General features: G+C 37.7%; 1 protein-coding gene across 8 annotated transcripts in view; it reads left to right on the forward strand.

Moving 5' to 3' along the window:
* Positions 1 to 21,087, forward strand: part of PPIG (peptidylprolyl isomerase G) — a 38,772-nt gene extending 17,685 nt beyond the window's left edge. For all 8 annotated transcript variants that reach the window (XM_021076269.1, XM_001926861.6, XM_021076271.1 and 5 more), the window contains 5 exons: positions 8,639 to 8,852; positions 10,127 to 10,294; positions 12,126 to 12,213; positions 14,848 to 14,984; positions 15,184 to 21,087. In XM_021076269.1, coding sequence (XP_020931928.1) covers positions 8,639 to 8,852; positions 10,127 to 10,294; positions 12,126 to 12,213; positions 14,848 to 14,984; positions 15,184 to 16,291 — 1,715 coding nt within the window. In that variant the 3' untranslated portion in view covers positions 16,292 to 21,087. The remainder of the gene's footprint in view (positions 1 to 8,638; positions 8,853 to 10,126; positions 10,295 to 12,125; positions 12,214 to 14,847; positions 14,985 to 15,183) is intronic.

The raw sequence follows: 21,170 nt of genomic DNA on the forward strand, positions 1-21,170 counted from the left end.
AATGGGATGAAAGCAATGTTTTCAGTCTTGGAGGGTTTTTTTTGTTTGTTTGTTTTTTTTTTTTTGTCTTTTTGCTATTTCTTTGGGCCGCTCCCGCGGCATATGGAGGTTCCCAGGCTAGGGGTCGAATTGGAGCTGTAGCCCCCAGCCTACGCCAGAGCCACAGCAACACAGGATCCTAGCCGCGACTGCGACCTACACCACAGCTCTTGCGGCAACGCCGGATCGTTAACCCACTGAGCAAGGGCAGGGACCGAACCCGCAACCTCATGGTTCCTAGTCGGATTCGTTAACCACTGCGCCACGACGGGAACTCCACAGTCTTGGAGCTTTTACAATATCTTCAGTTTTTAAATTTAATACATTTTTCTTGTTCAAAATTTAGAAAATGTTAAGGATCATCAGTGAAAAGTCTCTTTCCCATCTCTGTCCATCAGTACCAATCCCCAAATTATGTATATCATTCTACATGTATGTGAATGTTGATCATGCAAGGTGAATTCCTAGAAATAGAATTAACATTAAGAGTTGCCATTGTGGTGCAGCAGAAATGAATCCAGCTGGTATCCATGAGGATGCGGGTGGATCCCTGGCCTTGCTCAGTGGGGTCCAGTGTTGCCATGAGCTATGGTGTAGATTGCAGACATGGCTTGGATCCCGAATTACTTTGGCTGTGGTGTAGGCTGGCAGCTGCAGCTCCGATTTGACCTCTAGCCTGAGAATTTATATATGCTGAGGGTGCAGCCCTAAAAAGCAAAAAAAATAAAAAAAGAATTAACAGATTATAAGGGGTCATTCATTTGTAATGTTCGTAGACTCTGCCATTAAAATATAGGAAAATTAATTTCTCTATACTTTTTGCAAAGCCACATAATAGCAAACTCTAATCTTTGCTAGCCTTACAGGTTTTTTTTAAGCTAGTATTAATCAGCGTATCTCTAAGGTATTTGATGTTACCACCTCTTTAGAAGCCATTTATTTTTTAAATTTTTTGTCTTTTCTAGGGTTGCTCCCAGGGCATATGGAGGTTCCCAGGCTAGGGGTCTAAGCAGAGCTGTTGCCAACGGCCTACTCCAGGGCCACAGCAACGTGGGATCCAAGCCTCGTCTGCAACCTACATCACAGCTCATGGCAATGCTGGATCCTTAACTCACTGAGCAAGGCCAGGGATCGAACCCATAACTTCATGGTTCCTAGTCAGATTCCTTTCCACTGAGCCACAATGGGAACTCCCCCTAGAAGCCATTTATTTTTATATGAACCTTTACTTTCCTATTTTTACCCATTCTGTTCTTCCTGTGTGAAATTCCAAGCCTAGTACTGTTGTTTCCTTTTGTTTGAAGAAATTCCTTTAGCCATTTTTTTAAGGGTAGGTCTGCTGGTAACAAACTTAGTTTTTTGAAAAGGTCTATTTCCCTTTTTTCATGAGGTGTATTCTTTACTGCATTTAGAATTCTGGGTTGGCAGTTCTTTCAGCACATTAAAAAAAGTTTTAGGCCACTTCCTTCTCGCCTCTCTGGTTTTATTTAAATCATTCATTGTTGCCGTGTAAGTTTTAATTTTTCCTCAGCTGCTTTCGGTATTTTTTTTTCCTTTGCTTTTAGTTTTTAGAAGTTTGATTTTTATGTCTTTGTGTGGATTACTTAGAGTTTATCTTGTTTGAGGTTTGCTTAACGTCTTAAATCTCTAGGTCTGTAGGGCCACATGGGGGAAATTTCATTTAAAAATTATTTTAGTTTCAAATTTTTCTCCGTCTAAGATTCTGGTAACACAGATAGTCGTTAGGTCATTTTTTAAAAAATTATTCTGCAGGTCTCTGAGGCCCTGCAGCTTTTTTTTTTTTTTTTTTTTTTTTTTTTTTTTTTCGGCCATGCCTTCAGCATGTGGAAGTTTCTAGGGTAAGGGAGGAACCATCCTAGTTGAACAGCTTTATAGGGATATGCAAAAATTACACAAACACATACCTACTAAGCTACTGGTTTATCACTTGTGTTATGAACCACGTTTAAGCACAGTCTGCTACTAAAATTTTGCATCTAATTTCATATCACCCCCCCTTTCACTACTTTCTAGTAATTCACAAACCGCATTCACTTCTGCAAGCACTCCCCATGGCATTCTCAAAGTAAAGTGCCATATTTATTGTCAGTTATGTATTTCTTAACTATTTAACATGTGTAAAATAGTTCGGCTATTTTTATTAGTTTCCCATTCTCTTAATATGTCACTGATGAGGTTTTTGAACTTTGTGTCCCTAACCTCCCCTTTCCCATAAGCTATGTAGTTTTTACTGTGCAGTGTTTTTCATAGTACAGTGATTTATGGAAGTGTGTATATTATGTAACAGCAGAATTAACTGCTTCTCCAGAGCCTTTTTACTTTACTCTTATCCTTATTCACTGTACTCACCAATAAATCCATATACAATTTATGGTCAGTGTTTCTAAATTTATTATGACTTAATGTATTTTTTCAGATGCTGTATGCTATTAAATTCAGGCTTCTTGGTCCTGCTTTCCAAGTAGATAGTAAATTCTTTGAGGATAGTAGTTTCCTATGGAACTTCCCTATATACACACAATTCTTTCTCTTCATGTCCTGGCATTGTGTTGAATATATATCTATGTATTACTCAGTTAAATATACTTGTTGATCTGAGAAGGATGAAATTTCAGTCAGATTCACCATGTGCCTAAATCTTTTTTTTTTTTTTTTGCCATTTCTTGGGCTGCTCCCAAGGCATATGAAGGTTCCCAGGCTGGGGGGTCGAATTGGAGCTGTAGCTGCTGGCCTATGCCAGAGCCACAGCAACGCCAGATCCAAGCTAGGTCTGCAACCTACACCACAGCTCACGGCAACGCCAGATCCAAGCTAGGTCTGCAACCTACACCACAGCTCACGGCAACGCCAGATCCTTAACTCACTGAGCAAGGCCAGGGATCGAACCTGCAACCTCATGGTTCCTAGTCAGATTCGTTAACCACTGAGCCACAATGGGAACTCCAAAATCATATTTTTAAATATAGGTTTATCCAGATTTTGAAACTCAAGCTACATTCTCTTAGAGCTAATATTGATATTGTCATGCGTCTGTTTTTTCCTTTTTCCTTTTCTATTTATTTAACTGCTATTTATCAGTCATTTTATCTTTTTTTTTTTTTCTGAGCAGATTCACAGGAAAAAGGGACATGCATTTTACTCAAAAATGGTATTGACAAACATCAAAAGAGGAAACCTTTTCAACTTTAGGGCTTTCTAAAGTTCTCTTGGAATGCATCTTTCCTAAAATATAATTTAATTTCCTTTTATAGTTTATGTCTTCTGATTTTGGGCAGATTATTTTACCATAAAAATAGTTGTAAATCTTTTTCTGGCCTTCCATATTGTTGTGATATCTTGCTTCACTTAAATGCTTAGATAAAAGGTGATGTGAAAACTAGTTCATTGTGCCACAAGAGAACTCTTTTTTTTGGTCCCTTCAACATTTATATCTTGTTCCCATTCTCCAGTGCAGCAGCATCTCATCAGTGCTTAGAACAACAGTTTTGACAGTGAACCGCAAGTCTTTGGTCAAATACATAGTAACTTCAGCCAGATTCTTACTGTACTGAATTGAGTTAAGAGTTTCAAGAGTAATTTGGCCAACTGCCAAATCCTTGGGTATTCCAGAGGCTAACAGAAAGATTACAAACCAGTTGTTAACCCTTTCAATTAAGATCTGTAAACAGATAGCTGACAGTCCAAAGATGTATTTCTTTGTCCTCTCCAATTTTTTTAATTGTGGAAAATATTAACATACACAGAAGTGATTGAAATAGTATAACAAAACATCCATGTTCATTACCCAGCTTCCCAGCTTAAATAATTAATTCATGGCCAATCTCATGTTACCTATACTTGACCAGTTCGCCATTTCCTCTTTTTTTTTTTTTTTGTCTTTTCTAGGGCCAAACCCATGGCACATGGAGTTTCCCAGGCTAGGGGTCTAATCAGAGATGTAGCTGCCTGCCTACGCCACAGCCACAGCAACTCAGGATCCGAGCCATGCCTGAGACCTACACCATAGCTCACGGCAACGCCGGATCCTTAACCCACGGAGCAAGGCCAGGGATCGAACCTGAAATCTCATGGTTCCTAGTCAGATTTCGTTAACCACTGAGCCACGACAGGAACGCCTTCATTTTCTCTAATTTTGAAGCAAATTCTAGGCATGGTGGGGTTTTTTTGGGTTTTTTGTCTTTTTTTTTTGTCCTTTTAGGGCCAAACCCACGGCATGTGGAGGTTCCCAGGCTAGGGGTCAAATCAGAGCTGTAGCCACTGGCCTATGCCAGCAACTCGGGATCTGAGCTGCATCTGAGACCTACAACCACAGTTCACGGCAATGCCCGGTCCTTAACCCACTGAGCGAGGCCAGGGATCAAACCTGCAACCTCATGATTCCTAGTCAGATTCGTTTCTGCTGCGCCACATGGAAACTCCTAGGCCTGGTGTTTTATTGATAAATACTTCATTATTTATCTCTAAAAGATGACTTTTTTTAATTAAATTTTTTTTTAAGGGCCGCTCCTTTGGCATATGGAAGTTCTCAGACTAGGGGTCAAGTTGGAGCCTATGCCGGAGCCACAGCAGTGCTAGATCAAAGCCATGTCTGGGACCTCCACTGCAGCTCACAGTAACACCAAATCCTTAACCCACAGAGTGGAGCCAGGGATCAAACCAGCATCCTCATGGATACTAGTTGGATTCGTTACCACTGAGCCACAGTGGGAACTCCCAAAGATGACTCTTTTAAAAAAATACTGTAATCATATGTAGACATATATATACATATATAGTCCCAAATATAAAAAATTCTTACAGTATTCAAATTTCTAATTTCATTAATGTTATTTATTTATTTTTTTGTCTTTTTAGGGCTACATCAGGGGCATATGGAGGTTCCCAGGCTATGGATCAAATTGGAGTTGTAGCCTCTGGCTACACCACAGCCACAGCAACGCCACATCAGAGCCTTGCCTTCGACCTACACCACAGCTCGAAGCAATGCCGGATCCTTAACCCACTGAGCAAGGCCAGGGGTCAAACCTGGGTTCTCACGGATGCTAGTCAGGTTCGTTTCCTCTGAGCCATGATGGGAATTCTTCATAGTGTTAATTTTTTGATGTTCGAATTTGAATCCAAACCAGGTTCCAGCATTTGAGTTGATCTTGTAATTTTTTTTAAAAGATTCTCCCACTGTCTCCTTTTATGTTTTCTTGAGATTTATTTGTTGAACAAACTCAGTCATTTGTACTATAGTATTTCCATTATTGCATACACTAAAATTTACTGATTGCGTCTTTGTGTCATGTAGTGTGTTCTTCCTATTCTCCTATTTCATATAATTTTGTAGTTAGGTCTAAAAAATTGATAAGGTACAGTTAGGATTTATTAAATTCCTTTTGATGGGTGTAAGAGTCACTTATGATGTGTTGTCTCTGTGCTCAGTAGGGCCATTGGTGGTCATTGCCTCATTAGGATTTGTAAAATAGTGATATTCTCTTTTGTTGTTGTTTTTTAGGGCCACACCCCCAGCATATGGAAGTTCCCAGGATAGGAGTCAAATGAGAGCTATAGCTGCTGGCCTATACCACAGCCACAGCAACACTAGATCCCAGCCACCTCTGTGACCGACGCTACAGCTCATGGCAGCACTGGATCCTTAACCCACTGAGTGAGGCCAGGGATTGAATCCACATCCTCATGGATACTGGTTGGATTCGTTTCCGCTGCACCACAAGGGCAACTCCCAAAATGGCAATATTATAAATTCCTTCTTCATTTATTCCTGGAGTACTTTTAATAAAGAGCATCTTCCCTTCATCTACTATTTGGCTAGCCAGTGGTATAGTTCATCTACAAAAAGGATAAATGCTATGTATTTTATTTACAATGTCATTATGAACTGATGGATTTTAATATGTTTGATGTGTTCCAGTTTCTTACAGTTACCCATATATCAGTATTGTTCCAGCTTTGTCCTAAATTCACTCACTCACTTTTTTTTTCTTTCTTTTTCGGCTACCTTGTGGCATATGGAGTTCTGGGGCTAGGGATCAGACCTGATCCGTAGTTGCAACCTAAGCTGCAGCTCTTGCAACACAGGGCTCCTCACCCACTGTGCCAGGCCTGGGATTGAACCTGCACTTCCAAGATGCTACTGATCGCATTACACTACAGCAGGAACTCCATTCACTTTTTAAATTAAGGCATGGTTGACTTAAAATATTAGTTTCAGGTGCGCAACAGTGATTTGATGTTTTTGTTTTTGTTTTGTCTTTTTGCCATTTCTCGGGCCACTCCCACGGCATATGGAGGTTCCAAGGCTAGGGGTCGAATTGGAGCTGTAGCTGCTGGCCTACGTCAGAGCCACAGCAACGCAGGATCCGAGCCCTGTCTTCCACCTACACCACAGCTCACGGCAATGCTGGATCCTTAACAACTTTATGGTTCCTAGTCAGATTCGTTAGCCACTGAGTCATGACGAGAACTCCCAATGTTTTTATACATTACAAAATGATAACCATAAGTCTAGTTACTCACTGTCATGATACAGAGTTATGACAGTGTAATTGACTATATTCCATATGCTCTATGCTACATTCCCATGACTTGATTTATAACTGGAAGTTTGAACCTCTTAATCTATAAACTTGTTTCCCATCCCTTTATCTCCCTCCCCTCTAGCAACCACTAGCTTCTTCTCTGTCTCTATGAGTTCTGTTTTGTTATATTTGGGGGTTTTTTTTTGTTTTTCAGATTCAACATGTAAGTGAAATTATACAGTATTTGTCTTTTTCTGTCTGACTTATTTTCACTTAGCCTCCAGTACTCTCTAGGTCCATCCATGTTGTCACAAGGAGTAGGAGGTTCTTCCTTTTCTACGGTTGAGTAATACTCCATTGTGTGTGGACTGGAACCTGCATCTTTATCCATTCACCTATCAGTGGACACTTAGGTTGCTTCCATAGCTTGCTATTCTAAATAATGCTATAGTAAATGTTGAGTTGCATACACATCTTTTTTTTTTTTTCTCTTGGCTGCATCTACAGCATGTGGAAGTTCCTGGGCCAAGGATCCAACCTTTACCACAGCAGTGACCCTAGCTGTTGCTGTGATAACACCAGATCCTTAGCCTGCCGTGCCACAATTCCTGAATGTATCTTTTAGAATTAGTGTTTTCATTTTCTTTGGGTAAATATCCAGAAGTAGAATTACCGGGGTGTATGGCACTGGTGTTTTCAACTTTTTGAGGTGCCTCCATACTATTTCCCATATTGGCTGTGCCAATTTACATTCCCACGAACAGCACAAGAGTTCCCTTTTCTCCACATCCTCATCAACACTTGCTATGTGTGGTCTTTTTGATAATAGCCATTCTGACATGTGTGAGGTGATATCTCATTGTGGTTTTGATTTTCGTTTCTCTGATGATTGGTGATATTGAGCCTTTTTTCATGTGCCTGTTGGCCATCTGTATGTCTTCTTTGGGAAAATGTCTGTTCACTCCTCTGCCCATTTTTTAATTGGATTGTTGAATTCACTTAAGTTCACCCTGGTTTGAATAGCAATACTGTTAGCTAGGTCAGGCTCTATCCAGTCTGTCAGTTTTCCCCAATTCCTGGTTCACTTCACTTCACTTATTTGTGTTAGTTTCCTGGTCCTTAAAGCATTTGTTTTGGGACCTCTTTTAAAATTAAACTTCCTTAACCCAAAATAAAATGTAAATTTGCAGTTATTCTTTGTAGAGACACCCCTCCCCCAGCAGATAGTTCTTAATCATTGGCAAATGACTACCACTACTCCTGGTTGTAAGTCTGCTCTTCAGGTAAGCTAAATTTCTTAATCAGTGGAGGAATGCTCAAGCTTTGAATAAGCCCGTACCAATGGATTTGTGGTTCTTAACTTTCCACATTGATGCAGTGTTTTTTCCTAGCACTTCCCTCACTTCAGTTCTATTTCCAATCATGGTAATAAGAGAAAAAGTTGAAAACTACAAAAAGATTAGAATCTAGGAATCTTGAATGTTACTTCTGTGCTTTTAAAAAACTCATTCAGGCGTTTCCTAAAATTAACATAGTTTAGTATTTTAGACTTAACCTATTATTTCTCCAAAATTCTTTAGCTTAATAGATGTAACTCTGAGCCATGAATCTACAGATCTGGATTCCAATCCTGACTCTTAACTCCTTTCCTGTACCCCTCAGTTCAAATAACTGGATGAGCTAAGTGTTAAATATTGGACTTTAAGAATCTGCAGGGGTTCCCATCATGGCTCAGTGGCTAATGAATCTGACTAGGAACCTTAAGGATGAAGGTTCGATCCCTGGCCTTGCTCAGTGGTTTAAGGACCTGGTGTTGCCGTGAGCTGTGGTATAGATTGCAGACGCAACTCGGATCCCGCATTGCTGTGGCCCTGGCATAGGCCGGTGGCTACAGCTCCAATTCGACCCCTGGCCTTGGAACCTCCATGTGCCTCGGGAGCGGCCCAAGAAATGGCAAAAGACCCCCCCCCAAAAAAGAATCTGCAAAAAATCTAAATTTCCACTTAAAGTATTTGTAAAAAGTGTTGACCAAACCAATTTGCTTTTTATTAAAGCTAAGAAAGAAGAAAAGAAAAGGCACAAATCCTCCTCCTCCTCCTCCTCATCATCCAGTGAATCAGATAGCTCAAGTGATTCTCAGTCATCTTCTGATTCTTCTGATTCTGAAAGTGCTTCTGAGGAGAAATCAAAAAAGAGAAAGAAAAAACATAGGAAGAATTCTCGTAAACACAAGAAAGAAAAGAAGAAGCGAAAGAAAAGCAAGAAAAGGTATTAATTTACTTTTACAGTACTGGCTTTGTATTCTAATTCCCTGCTGTTTATATATAAATCCATTGGGATTTTCTATCAAATATATGGGAATATGAAAACAGAAATGGTTCATAACATGAAGTATAAGGCCATTCTGATATTCTGTAGTCCACAGATTAAATTTTAGTATATTTTAATTTTCAACAAAACCATTCAGTTACTTTTGTCTGAACTCATTGAACTAATGTTTTGGTTGTATAGGTTTGTATTTTAGGGCAGGAATATGAAATCAGTGTGAATTATAGGGAACCAGTGATTTTCCTTATTTTCTATAGCAGCCTCTTTTGCTATTTTTGTCTTCCCCAGCCCCATGTTAGCATAAGGGTAGAAGGCAGATAACGTCAGCCTATTTACTTTCTTGTCTGTTTTTTTCTGAAATAATCTGTATATGCCCATTGCCTCTAACGCAGTTTCTTTGCTTACATTTATTTTATTTTATTTTTTGTCTTTTCTCTTTTTTAGGGCCGCACCCACAGCATATGGAGGTTCCCAGATTAGGGTTCCAATCAGAGCTGTAGCTGCCGGCCTACACCAGAGCTCACAGCAATGCTGGATCCTTATCCCACTGAGCGAGGCCAGGATTGAACCCGAATCTTCATGGATACCAGTTGGGTTGGTTAATGGCTGAGCCATGATGGGAACTCCCTTTGCTTTTTTTTTTTTTTTTTGTCTTTTTGTCTTTTTGCCATTTCTAGGGCCGCTCCCGCGGCATATGGAGGTTCCCAGGCTAGGGGTCCAATTGGAACTGTAGCCACCGGCCTACACCAGAGCCACAGCAACTCGGGATCCGAGCCACATCTGCAACCTACACCACAGCTCACGGCAAACGCCGGATCCTTAACCCACTGAGCAAGGGCAGGGATCGAACCCAAAACCTCATGGTTCCTAGTCCGATTCGTTAACCACTGCGCCACGATGGGAACTCCCATGCTTATATTTTAAAGAATTATAAATTTATCAGTGTTGCCCATGGAGTATTATATTTTGGTTCTGTTTTGTTGGAAAATATTTTGAGAGTGTGATAACAGGGACATTTGGTTGGGGTTTTGGTTGGTTTTGTTTGTCAGAGGAACGAATATTTTCCCCATGTAATTGCATCTTTGATCGGTGATAGTAGACAGGGTGGTGTATATATTGTACCTATTATATAGGAAAGAAATATCAACAGTTGGAAAATTGGGGTAGGTACATAGTAACCAAATGGAATTTTTTTTGTGTGTGTTTCTATTAAGCGCATCTAGTGAAAGTGAGGCTGAAAATCTTGAAGCACAACCCCAGTCTACTGTCCGTCCAGAGGAGATCCCTCCAATACCTGAAAACAGATTCCTGATGAGAAAAAGTCCTCCGAAAGCTGATGAAAAAGAAAGGAAAAATAGGGAGAGGGAGAGAGAAAGAGAGAGGTATGTGAATATGTTTATTTTATAGCATGGCCTACAACATTCTCTACCATAGAACTTTTCTTTTTCTCCTAAAACCGTTTTTTGCTTTAAAATGAGATTTAATTGGTGACCTTGTCCAAGGTTGAAATTTTTTAATAGGGTGATGTTTAGCAAAGTTCGTTTTTGCTAATCACATAGGTGAAAAGATAGGTGATTTAATTAGACACATTTTGAGTAAAAGTTACTCTTAAAAAAAATAAGCACTGCAAGTGGCATTCCGAACAAGTGTTTTACTCTGTTAAATTTGTATATATGAAACTTTTAAGCAAATAAGAAAATGGGGGAAAATGTTATTTTCCTTACCTGGTTTATAATATTGTGGTAATGAAAATTGATAGCGTATTCAAGTACTTTGAAAATTTTTCTGTATAAATTCACATTACTATTAGTTCTGTTAATTCTTTATGAATTATTTTAATAATTATGTCCAAAAATAGAAAAAGTAGATGTATTTCTCTTATTTATGATCAGAAATATATTGTTAAAACATAAAAGTGATAAAATCTGAGCATTCCCCCTGTATTTTCACAATACAGTAAAAATATAAAAGTAAGTCTTAGTTACTTAAAACGAGGTAATTTTGATGGATTGGATTGAGTTTACTTTTTCTCAGTTATTAGGAAGGGATGTTTCTAAGGGAGTTAGATATTAAGGAGAAAATAGTTGAACTACTTTTGAATGCTCTTTTTTTTTTCTTTTTTTCTCTTTATATAGCCATACTTGCAGCACATAGAAGTTCCTGGGTAGGATTTGAATTGGAGCCTCATCTGTGATCTGTGCTGCATGCCAGATCCCTAACCCACTGAATGAGGCCAGGGATTGAACCTGCATTCTCACAGAGACAATGTTGGTTCCTTAACCCACTGAGCCAGAGCCAGAACTACTTGAATCACTTTCAAATATAACTTCATGGATTTTTTTGGAGGGGTGGGAGTTGCTCACAACCACAGCATGCGGAAGTTCCTGGGCCAGGGATCAAATGCATGCCACGGGAGCCACCCGAGCCACAGCAGTGACAATGCCAGATCCTTAACCTGCTGAGCCACCAGGGGAACTCCTACATGAATATTGTTAGTGCTAATTAAATATCAGATCTTCCCTGGTAGCCTAGTGGGTTAAGGATTTGGTGTTGTCACTGCTGTGGCACAGGTTCATTCCCTGGCTTGGGAACTTCCACATGCCACTGGCATGGTCAAAAAATAATATTAACTCATGTTATTTGAAAATAAATAGTTTCCCTTTTTGGTATAAAGCATGATAAACATTTTGCTAATTCAGACCATCTTGTCTTTGCTTAATTCACATTAATTATACTTCTCTATAGTTTTAGTACCAGTAAACAACTGCTTGTAGGAAAATAAGTTACTTTAGAATAAGATAGTTTTAAAATTGTTTTCTCAACAGCATGTAGTCTACTCAGAGTTCTTATGTTCCTTAGTACTATCAAGCTGGCTTCATGTTAGTAATGATCATGTAACAGTGTTCCTCAGCAGAACACAGTGATGTCTGAAGGTAGAATAGTTCTTCATCCTCACACATTACAAGCTAAAGCATTCCTGACTGAGGCTAATAGGTACCAATAGCACCTCGCCTTTTTTCTAGTCATTGACAGTTGGAAAAAAATGCTCCTGTACTTCTCCAGATACCTAATAGGAAATGACAACATTCCTGATTGAGAACCACTGATTATATGTATGATTTTAAATTTATTAGTTTAGGTTAGTAAAACTATATTCTCCAGATTTATTTTTATAAAATTATATGTTTTAATTTTCCCTTTGCTTCCTTCTAGTAACCTACCTAACTCCCAGCCTGTTTCATACCAGAGGCGACTCTTAGTTACTAGGTCTGGCAGGAAAATTAAAGGAAGAGGACCAAGGGTAGGTAATTTTTTTCCCGGAAATCTAATAGTATTGCATTTATCTTAAGTTTTTTGCTTTTTAGGGCTGCACCCACAACATATGGAAGTTCCCAGGCTAGAGGTCCAATCGGAGCTGTAGCCTACGCCACAGTCACAGCAGCAGGGGATCCGAGCCACAGCTGTGACCTGCACCGCAGCTCATGGCAATGCTGGATCCCCAATCCACTGAGCAAGGCCAGCTGTCAGCCTGCATCCTCATAGATACTAGTTGGGTTTGTTACTGCTGAGCCACAACAGAAACTCCTTAAATAATTTTAGAGTGTTTCCTAAGTACTGTTTTACACAAAAGTAGTTAAAATTTAGAATAGATGTGGATATTGAATGACATGTTCTCTTTTCATAGTAACTTCCTCTTTTTATAGTAACTTCTTTGTATTGGTTCTTCCACGCTGAAAATCCATGGGATATTAATGGATTTTACCTGTACATGGTATAAAATGAGATTGAAGTCTTTCTTATGCCCCCTTGTTACTTCCTAACCACTCTTGTCTCTACTTTTGTTAAAAATTAACCTTATTCTTGGAGTTCTCTAGTGGCTCAGTGGGTTAAGGATCTAGTGATGTCACTGCTGTGGCACAGGTTCAATCCCTGGCCCAGGAATTTCTGCATGCCACGGGTGCAGCCCAAAAATATTAATGATAACCCTATTCTTTTTTTTTTTTTTAAATCATTTTGGCCGCCCTGAGGCACATGGAGTTCCCAAGCCAGGGATTGGATCTGAGCTGCAATCACGACCTAAGCCACAGTTTCAGCAATGCTGGATCCCTAACCCCCTGTGCCAGGCTGGGGATCAAACCTTCAACCCAGCATTTTCAAAGACTGTCGATCCCATTGTGCCACAGTGGGAACTCCATAACCCTATTCTTATATTTCATTTTCTTTCTCTCTCTTCACTGGATTCTTACCAGAATTTAAATATCTTGTGTTTTAAAAACTTTTAACAAACATGACCATACTTAGTATATTATTTCTTTACTTCCTACTCATTTCTCAGGCATTTCAGTTTATCTTTTGCCATTCTGCTGAAAACACCACTTGCTTTATGGTCTGCTCAATGTTACATCCAGTGAATCCTTTTCAGTCTTTCTTTTGTCTTTTTTTTTTTTAGGGCCACACCCACAGCATATGGAGGTTCCCAGGCTAGGGGTCAAATTGGAGCTGTAGCTGCTGGCCTACACCACAGCCACAGCAATTCCAGATTCAAGTTGCATCTCTGACCTACACCGTAGCCCACAGCAACAGCAGATCCTTAACCTACTGAGCACGGCCGGGGGTCGAACCTGCTTCCTCATGGATGCTAGTCAGATATGTTTCCCCTGAGCCACAACAGGAACTGAAGTCCTTTCAGTCTTTCTCTTATTTAACCTTCCTCTTTGTACTACCCTTTCCCCTTTGCTTCCATCATACTTTCTTCCTGTCTCTGGCCAATCTATCTTAAATTTCCAATGCTAATTCATACTCCTCTACCTGATCTTCAAGTATTGTAGTACCTCAGGGTTCTAAGTCTTCTCACTCTGAGTATATGCTTTTTGCACAATCTCATCATTCTTTTAGCTTCGCTATGTACCTGTATTCTGATGACTGAAGGGTTTTATTTGTTTTGTTTTGTTTTGTTTGTCTTTTGAATTTTAAGGGCAGCACCCGTGGCACATGGAGGTTCCCAGGCTAGGGGTCGAATTGGAGCTGTAGCTGCCAGTCTGCCACAGCCACAGCAGTGCGGGATCTGAGCCATGTCTGCGACCTACACCACAGCTCACAGCAACACCAGATTCTTTACCCACTGAGTGATGCCAGAGATAGTGAACTCTTGTTCTCATGGGTACTAGTTGGGTTTGTTAACCATTGAGCCATGATGGGAACTCCTGATAACTCAGTTTTTCATCTGCTTTTCTGGCACTAAAGACTTATTCAGTGGCCATTCAGGTACCTAATAGTGACTTCAGAGTCAGCATATACTTACATGTTGAGCAAATCACTTCTTCTTCTGACCTGATGCTCCTTTTAGTGTTAGTTCCTAAACTCAGTTGACAGACACCACCACCTGTGCAGTTACTTACACCTGAAGCCCAAGAATCATTTTGTTTCTCCTCTTTCCTACTTTATATAACTTACCCAGCACCAGTCCCATCAAACCTTCCAAATACTCTGAAATCTGTCTGCTTCTCCCAAGTTACACTCCCACCGTCCTTAGTTCAGTTCACCATTGTATATTCTCTGAACTGTAAATGGCTTCCTAATTATTCTCATGGAAGTTCTCAAACTTTGTTGCCTTAAGACCTCTTTACTCTTAAAAATGATTGAAGATTCAAAAGAGTTTTGGTTGATGTGGGTTTTATCTGTCAGTATTTACTCTTTTAGAAAATTAAACCCAAGAAATACTTAAAACAAGAATATGTAAGCACACATTTCATTAGCATTGAAAACAAAGATATCAAACCATGTCATGCCTCATTGATTTCCTAACTGAAAATTGGGAAAGAGGGCACACAAATATCAGGCATTTTTTCTTAACCTAGAAATATGTCCACTTTAATAAGTATTGTAATGCTTTTGTATTTTTATGTTAATTGTTTTCCCTCTATTTTTTTTTAAGCGTTATCGAACTCCTTCTAGATCCAGATCAAGGGATCGTTTCAGACGTAGTGAGACTCCTCCACATTGGAGGCAAGAGATGCAGAGAGCTCAAAGAATGAGGGTATCAAGTGGTGAAAGATGGATCAAAGGGGATAAGTAAGATTTAATTTTTATTTTAAATGTAGTAACAGTTTTTTTTTTAACTATTGTACATAAAGTTACTTTATATACAGCCATTTCAGTTGTTTCTGAATATCTTAAGGACAATAGAATATCTCGTCAGTTAATGATATACCATTCTTTTCCTAACAAAGTTTCCCCAAAAACTTTTTTCGTTTTTTTTTTTTCCTTTTAGGAGTGAGTTAAATGAAGTAAAAGAAAATCAAAGAAGCCCAGTTAGAGTAAAAGAGAAAAAAATAACTGATCATAGGCATGTGTCTGAGAGTCCAAACAGAAAAACTGAAAAGGAAAAGAAAGTTAAAGACCATAAATCTAATAGCAAAGAGAGAGACATCAGAAGAAATTCAGAAAAAGATGATAAATATAAAAATAAGGTAAAGAAAAGGGCCAAATCGAAAAGTAGGAGTAAGAGCAAAGAGAAATCCAAAAGTAAAGAAAGGGATACAAAGCATATTAGACATGAAGAAAAGAGGATGAGGTCAAGGAGTAAAGAAAGGGATCATGAGAATGTTAAAGAAAAAGAAAAGGCTGATTCTAAAGCAAAAGATCAGGAAAGGAGTAGAAGTAAAGAGAAGTCCAAACAGTTAGAATCCAAAAGTAATGAGCACGATCATAATAAAAGCAAGGACAAGGACAGACGTGCACAGTCTAGGAGTAGAGAACGAGATGTAACTAAAGGCAAACACAGTTACAATAGCAGAACAAGGGAACGAAGCAGAAGTAGGGACAGGAGCAGAAGAGTGAGGTCTCGAAGTCATGACCGAGATCGCAGCAGAAGCAAGGAGTATCATAGATACAGAGAGCAGGAGTACAGGAGAAGAGGAAGGTCACGGAGCCGAGAGAGAAGAGCAACACCAGGACGATCAAGAAGTAAAGATAGAAGGAGGAGGAGGAGAGATTCTCGGAGCTCAGAAAGAGAAGAAAGTCAAAGCAGAAACAAAGAAAAATACAGAAACCAAGAAGGTAAAAGTTCACACAGAAAAGAAAATTCCGAAGGTGAGAAGAGAATGTACTCTAAAAATCGTGATCATAGTAGCTCAAATAGTAACAGGGAAAAAAAGGCTGATAGAGATCCAAGTCCATTCTCAAAAATGAAACAAAGTAGTCAGGACAATGAATTAAAGTTCTCTACTTTGAAAAATAAGGAGGATGAAAAGACCAGATCCTCAATGGAAGAAGAAAACCAAAAATCAAAGGGTCAAGAAAATGACCACACACATGATAAAAATAAAAAATTTGATCATGAATCAAGCCCTGGAACAGATGAAGACAAAAGTGGATGAGTGAGTTACATAAACTTATTTCCATTCTGTCTCAAATTTTAAGTTTTAGAGACTTGCTGATGAATCTCTTTTATGTTGTTTTCTTCTCTTCATTGTTTTGGGGTTATGTTTGTCTTTTTTTTTTTTTTTTTTTTTTTCAATGTGGACTTTATTGAGTTGATCTTTTGATAATCTGCAACCTGGATAATTTGTACTGCTAAAGTTTTAATAAACTTGAAATGAGAAAAACATTTTGGTGTAATATTGTGTGCTGTGTGTTTAACTATTTCATGTATGCATTTTTGTGTTGCAACAATCAGCTAATAGCAAACATGCTACACCCTAATTTGTCTGATCAGCCAGTTGGAAACAAGCATAACTGATTGTTGGAATACATTGTTACAAAAGCTTGTGTTACTCATGATTAAAATAACTTTGGAAGCCACTAGATAAAAGAAATCTTGTATAGATTTTTCAATTACATTTATAATAGACGCTTGCAGCAGCAGCTTTTAAGTACATGGAAGTGGGACCCTAATAACTTGTTATTAAGTCATCACTTTGATTTTATAGTAATTTGTGCTTTAAAATAAATATTTAGTTATTTATATTGTACTTCGTATGTTATTCTTCTTAGTTTTACTGGTAGCTTATTTCATATTAATATTTTTCCTGCCTAGTTTTGTTTTATTTAACTGTCTATAAATATAGTTGAGTATTTTTTTTAAGCTAATGTACTGATTGGGCCGGGCTTGCTGTTATACAGCATCTGACAAGAACTATACCTTGAAAATCAGATTGTAATTTTCAATTCTATGTTGCTTTTGGTCTGAAGAGATTAAATTGTTGCTTTGGGGGAATGTTTTATCATCATCATTACCCTTCTCTAAAATGAAAAAAATACTTTTCTCACTAAAACATACTGCTTGTGCAGGTTTTTAAGTTAGATTCTAAAAATGGTTAGTATTGACATATTAACTTCTGAGATTTCTCTTTTTTGGCCACTGACCTATATACAGTGTTAACTGTGCATGGTTGTCTTTTTTTTTTTTTTTACTTGAACTGACTTCTTTAATTCTCATAGCTGTGAATTTCAAATGGCAAGAAAATGCATCTTTATATATATATACAGGCTGTAGTATGTTTATCACTCGGGTTTCTTTCTACTCTGGTGGCTTTATACCATAACTTATCATTATTTTAACTTGGCTTGTATAATATTGCCACGTAGAGTAGAGGTGAAAATTGTGAAATTTGATATCTTACAGAGTTAAACACTAAAGATATCCAAAGTTTATTTAGAATTTTGTGTTGCTTATTGCTATTTTAGGAATGTGTGGCCTTTTAAATACTAAACATCCAGTAAACACAAAACCTGCCTCATTTGAAAAGAAATTTCAGAATTCCAATTAGTAGTTGCCCCCTAGCGTGTTTTGTACTTTAATATTTGTCAATGTAGTGTCTACTCTGTTACCAGGTAACTCCCTGGTAGGCTCCATAGCTACTCAGTGCTATTTCTACTGAGGAAAAGCAGTGCTTATTAACATAATACTTACAATGATTAATACACTAATGATACATTTGGCAATGTGGTAGCCATTTTTACATAATAGGGTAATTGTAAGATTGTTTAGATTTTTTTTTTTTTTTTTTTTTTTTTTTTTTTGGTCTTTTTAGGGTTGCATTCGCAGCACATGGAAGTTCCCAGGTTTTAGGGGTTGAATTGGAGCTGCAGCTGCCAGCCTACACCACAGCCGCAGCAACGAGGGATCTGAGTCATGTCTGCGACCTACACCACAGCCCACAACAACGCCCGTTCCTTAACCCACTGAGCAGTGATCAAACCTAAGTCCTCATGGATACTAGTCAGGTTCGTTACAGCTGAGCCGTGATGGAAACTCCTGTTTAGAATATCTTGAAACAGGAGTTCCCGTCGTGACGCAGTGGTTAACGAATCCGACTAGGAACTATGAGGTTGCGGGTTCGATCCCTGCCCTTGCTCAGTGGGTTAACGATCCGGCGTTGTCATGAGCTGTGGTGTAGGTCACAGACATGGGCTCGGATCTGGCATTGCTGTGGCTGTGGTGTAGGCAGGCAGTTGTAGCTCCGATTAGACCCATAACCTGGGAACCACCATATGCGCAGGTGCAGCCCTCAAAAGACAAAAGGAAGGAAAAAAAAAAGGATTTCTAGTAACCAATTATATTTTAAGAGAAAACTCATGCTAAGTAAACATACTTCTATGTTTTCTGACCCCCAAGCTTTACCTACTAAGAATTATAGACAAGTAACTATTGGGGGAAAAATTAGTAGTTTCTATAAATAGTATTCTGATGTGGTTATCAAAAAAGCAGTTGCATTCCCAGGATTTATAGGCCTTTAGAAAAGTCTGTTTTTACAATAAAACAGATGGTGAAGGAGTTGAGTGAGAGATGACAATCAGCTAGATTTTATTTTAAGAATATAGATAACATTTAGAAATTGATCAGACAGCATTAACTGAACTTCATCTGCTTTTGGCATCTGATTAGCACACTGATCAAACATCCTTTCCTTTGATTACATTTTTAATAGTTGTGACACCTGTAGTTTGTTCTTTGAAAAACTTTTCCTAAAAGTCAACTATTCTTCCCTGTCAAATTGATTTAATAGTATGTTTGAGCTCATAGTTTACCTGAAAGTATCTTTGACTTAATATCCTCTTAAAGATATTTAAATTGGTTTGTTTTTATTGCTTGATTGGCAACATCTGAGAAATTTTTCATGACTATTATTTCATGTGAATTCTTTTTCTGGATAAACCATATGCCACAGAAATTGGCACTGCAGAGAGATGAATGACACTGCAGAGAAGCGACTAGGTTGCTTTAAATTTTTTTTAGATTTATAGTTAGTGAGTTCATAGAGCATTATAGTTTCTATGTTTCCTAATCAGATTCCTCACTGAGTTTCAAAGAATTTGTCTTATAAATCTATCTTTGCACAAGTGTAATATTGATTCATATTAGCTTTGCCTAATGGCCTTTGATTCTTGTGCTCAGTGGAATATATTCAAGTGAAAAGTAAAGATTTCTTAATATGAGGGAAAGGAACACATTGGGCTTCTGGTATTTTGAATAATGGTATTCACTGACAATTCTAATTTATTTTCAAGTTAGTGTATGAAACAAATTAGTATGGTTTTTAGTAGTTAATTTTGCTTCACTCTAGGTGGCAGTTTTTTTTTTTTTATCACATTTTGAACCTTTATAGTAGATTTGTGTAGAAACTTGTTTACTTTGACCAAAAGGTCTTTTAAATGTATACCACATAGTTGTTACAAAGACACATAAAATGGGTTATTTTTTTGTTTCCTTTGGTTGTATTTACTGTTAATTGTTCAGCTTAGTATTCATACATTTATAGCTGAATAAACTCTCCAAGGATTGTAGGTTTATAACCTAATTATTGTGAAAAGATGTTTTGTTACAGATACTTGTTTAAAAAATAAACTCCAGAAGTGGAACATTGGTTAATAGTGAGCTTTAACTACCTTTAAAAGGATTCAAGCAAATTTAAAAATCTGGCCTTTGGTATGACACAAGAAGTATAAAGGAAAAGAAAAATCACATAAGTGTTAAAAATTCCATCAGCAGGTTTGGAGGATGGAGTTATTGAGGGATGCTGATTTTATGTACATGAGGGTGTGGTGGGATTGATTTGTGTGTCTGCCTCCATGCCCCCCCCCTTTTTTTTCAAGCAAATTTCTATACCAAAAGCACATGGTGTATATTTTGTTCTTTGTGTGTTTATAGTATTTAAACAATAAATGAATTGGGGATTTGTTAATGGGGGTGTTAAGAGTTGTGGCTGCTCTCTTTGTGGAAGAGAAAAACAAAATGAAGTTAATGCACTTCTTTTCCTAGCTAAAGTCACTGTGATGTATATTTTTTTAATGAAATTTAGGAATAAAGCTGTTGTTGCAATTGTATAATTAGTTTCAAAATGCTGCTTCTCTTATTAGTTTAGTAACTGTTTTCTGCAAATTGCATTTTACAGAATTTAAACTCAAAACTGTATCAACTTTTATAGTTAAACATTGTATTAAATAAACTATACTATAATAAAGTTTGTTTTTGTATTTTTTTAATTATTGTATTAGCTTATTCAGCCTTTATTAAAAACTAAATAATGATAAATCCATTAAGATACTACTTTAATTTTACACATAGGGTTACAGAGTTTGTATTAGGAAAAAACTGAGCAATGAGTTTAACAGTGCTTATCTTCTTTAAGAATTTAGCCAGTAGTGACAATTTCCAGGTTTAGGAATAAGTTCTAGTGTAATTGTTTAATCCTAATGCTTCAGGTTGCAGTGTGTCTTTTGCCTTAGCAAACTTTTAAGGTTATACTTGGAATTTGCATTACTATCTACTGGAATGTTACCCTTTTGCTTTTTAATTCCTCCAAATTTCTCAGCATTGGGAACACTGTATTATATTCTGTGCCTGCCAGTTTTAATATAACACCATTGTAAAGCCATATAAATGTTAATTGAGTTTTGTAAAACAGATTGTCTAGTTTTTGGTTTCTTGTTTTAATTTAAATTAGACATATTTAGGGAAAATGAACCTAGTTAACATGAGAGTTAGTCGCTGAAAATATATATGCTTAAGTAAAAATGTTCTGACCATTCAGTGGTTTGTATGTTTTAGGTGATTATTAAACTCTCAAATTCTGGAGTGTTTTTAAATGTTTTATTTAGCCAAGAGAATATGTAAAATGTGAGTGCTTCATATGGACCGTGCCAATTGTGTATTAAAACACTTTTAGTATCAGTTTGCTTTTTTTGTTTTCATTGCTTTCTAAGTTTCTTCCTAAACATTTTGTAACCTAATATGTATTTCTTTCCTAAGTGCTG

The sequence above is a fragment of the Sus scrofa genome, chromosome 15, assembly GCF_000003025.6.
Source record: "Sus scrofa isolate TJ Tabasco breed Duroc chromosome 15, Sscrofa11.1, whole genome shotgun sequence".
Lineage (NCBI taxonomy): Eukaryota > Metazoa > Chordata > Mammalia > Artiodactyla > Suidae > Sus > Sus scrofa.